The 2,788-nt window shown below is 40.2% G+C and overlaps 1 protein-coding gene across 1 annotated transcript; it reads left to right on the top strand.

Moving 5' to 3' along the window:
- Window positions 1-334: 334 nt before the first annotated feature.
- CLDN12 (claudin 12) lies at window positions 335-1,093 on the top strand (the record flags this gene model as incomplete). Its single annotated transcript, XM_082014960.1, has 1 exon — window positions 335-1,093. The coding sequence occupies exon 1, from the start codon at window positions 356-358 to the stop codon at window positions 1,091-1,093; it is 738 nt and encodes a 245-aa protein (XP_081871086.1). The 5' UTR covers window positions 335-355.
- Between the last annotated feature and the right edge of the window lie 1,695 nt (window positions 1,094-2,788).

Below are 2,788 nucleotides of genomic sequence, written 5' to 3'. Positions count from 1 at the left end.
GAGACTCTGTAAAAATCCAGTCACACAAGGTGAAAGGCTGTGTAGAATCGCGTGTTAAGGTGCTCCTTTTTGGTCTTGAACACAGTTAATTTAGCAGTCTGTCAGCTGAGCAATCATAACAATTTGTGAAATAATCTGAGGTTTCATTAAAGCGTGAACTGGGTAGTATTGCCTCTGCATAAGTGTGTATGGCAAAGAAGGTCCCAGAGAGTTACTGCCTACCAGCTACTGTACAAGTTTATTAATCTGGCACAACTCAACTGTAGTCAGTCCTGTGTCCATAAACTTGCACCTACTGATTTTTAACTTTTTAATTTTTCTTTTTAATTGCAGGAAACAACTTCCGTGGGCAAGAATGGGCTGCCGGGATGTTCATGCAGCAACAGTACTGGCCTTCCTCAGTGGAACAGCCTCAGTAGCTGGACTCCTTGCAGCAGTTCTGCTTCCAAACTGGAGGCAAATGAGACTGTACACATTCAACAAGAATGAGAGGAATGTGACCGTTTACACTGGACTCTGGATTAAGTGCGCTCGAATTGATGGGAGCAGAGACTGTGTGATATATGACCCACAGTGGTACACTGCTGTCGATCAACTGGATTTGCGTGTTCTTCAATTTGCCCTTCCACTGAGTATGTTAACTGCTGTCTCAGCTCTGTTTCTCTGCTTGATTGGCATGTGTAACACAGCCTTTGTATCCAGCGTGCCAAACATCAAATTGGCCAAATGCCTCGTAAACAGTGCAGGCTGCCATCTCGTGGCTGGCCTCTTGTTCCTGCTTGCCTGTGCCATTTGTCTCACTCCGTCCATCTGGGTCATTTTTTATAACAACTATCTGAACAGGAAATACGAGCCTGTCTTTAGCTTTGACATCTCTGTATTTATTGCCATTGCCAGCGCTGGCGGTCTGTTTTTCACTTCCGTTCTGCTATTTCTGTGGTATTGCGCATGTAAAAGCCTACCTTCTCCTTTCTGGCAACCCCTCTATTCCCATGCCCCTAGCATGCACAGCTATGCCTCTCAGCCATATTCTGCACGCTCTCGCCTCTCTGCCATAGAAATCGACATTCCTGTTGTGACACATGCATCTTAAGACGACAAAGTCTTGGAAGCCAAGTTCTTGTGCTCATTCAAACTGTGAAAATTGCAGGCTTGATTCTCTCTGCTGCCTTGCACTGAGCGTAATCATTTGTAAGGTCAAGTTTCCCAAGGTGCAAAGCAGTGGAGACCCGAGTTCAGCAAGTCGGTTGCTGTTCTCCTGTGTTACTTCCTGACCCACCTTTTTTTTTGTTGTTTTTTTTTAATCTCTGAGCTCACTACAGACAAAATTGCTGCTAATGCTCAGACAGCACACTAACAATAGTATCCGTTCATCCAAGCCTCTTTGATAAGCTATTATTAGCTTCTGATCCCACTAAGAGCTACATAGGTGGACTCTTGCACCTGTGTGTTACCAAAATGCAGGCAGTGGAACTGGGGTGCAGGGCGTTCACTGAGTTTCTTGTTCATCTAGACACACATATTTTAAGACGTGATGTCTGAAAAGGGTATTTGGCAGACTAATTCAGTTCTGTAGCACTGTTCTTTGTTTTCCACTGCACACACAAAAAAGCTACCTGCTTAGGAACTTCTGCAATAGAATTGCTGTCCAATTACCCTTTATTTTCAAAGTAGCTATCAGAAGAAAGAAAACTGACTTAACTAATAACGTTATTCTGTACTGTAATAGCATTTTGTGAATTACTGGAGGCTGGAAACTTTTTAAATTTTATTTCTAGGCTGTTTTTAATAAATCAGCAAATTCACTAGATCTATTTTGTGATTAAAACAAAACCCACTTGTATTTAAAAATTCTGTTTAGAAGCTTGAATATTTTATTTGAAGGCTATCTTAAAGTAGGCTTTAAAGTATTACTCAGTTCTGGAGAGAAATGTTACTCACTGCAAAATGTATTAAGAAAACCATGGAGAATTCTGAAGGCTATGAAAGATTCTTTTGGAACACTCTACACAAGCTATAACAACATCTCTCTAGGAAAGGGATTATAACCCTGGGGAGAGATTTTTAAATCTAGATTGTTGGGTTTTTTTAAATGTATATACAAGTAACAATCAGCTTGTGTATTTTTTGAAAGTTGATCTTTATGGCTGTTGGACTTTTCATGCTGTATCTTATTTAATTACTGATTAAGTGTTAACCTTTTCAGCCTTGTTCTTCAACACCTCTCAAGTTGAGCTATTTTAAAATCCTGTTATTTCTTGTGCTGTCACCTCACAACTGGAGGAAGTTTCATGTTCTTCTGTTCTGTAAGATGAGGCTTTGAATAAGTTGTGAGCTTCACCTTGTAGCTCTACAAGGTTGAGGAGGGATTATAAATTCCCAACCTGGGATGTCTCCAAATCATTTTCTTCCTTCTAAAATGCAGAGCAGCTCAGCCCTAAGGATCAAAGCTTTTCAATATGGGCTTTGAAATTACTTGGAAATTTGATGACAGTGAGTTGAAGAGTGTTATAATTAAGGCAAGTATTTGATTGTCTCAGATTTTGGCAAATTGAGATCTTGTGTTTTAAGATGTCGTTCCAGTAAGGAAAGTTGTTTTGATTGGTGGCATTCTGGAGCTTAGTGGATATTTGTATTTAATTAATCCCAGACCAAATTTGTTTTGCTAAAAAAATCGAGTAGAGTTGTTTGATTCCAGTTCTGCAAACTCGTCTGAGGTCCTGAAAATCAGTTCGTTTCTTTTTCCATGCGTTAGAAATAGGAACAAACACTGTGCTGGGCAAATCTT

Source organism: Phaethon aethereus (assembly GCF_964289735.1).
Source record: "Phaethon aethereus genome assembly, chromosome: 2".
Lineage (NCBI taxonomy): Eukaryota > Metazoa > Chordata > Aves > Phaethontiformes > Phaethontidae > Phaethon > Phaethon aethereus.
This window is presented reverse-complemented; position numbering and strand designations above follow the sequence as displayed.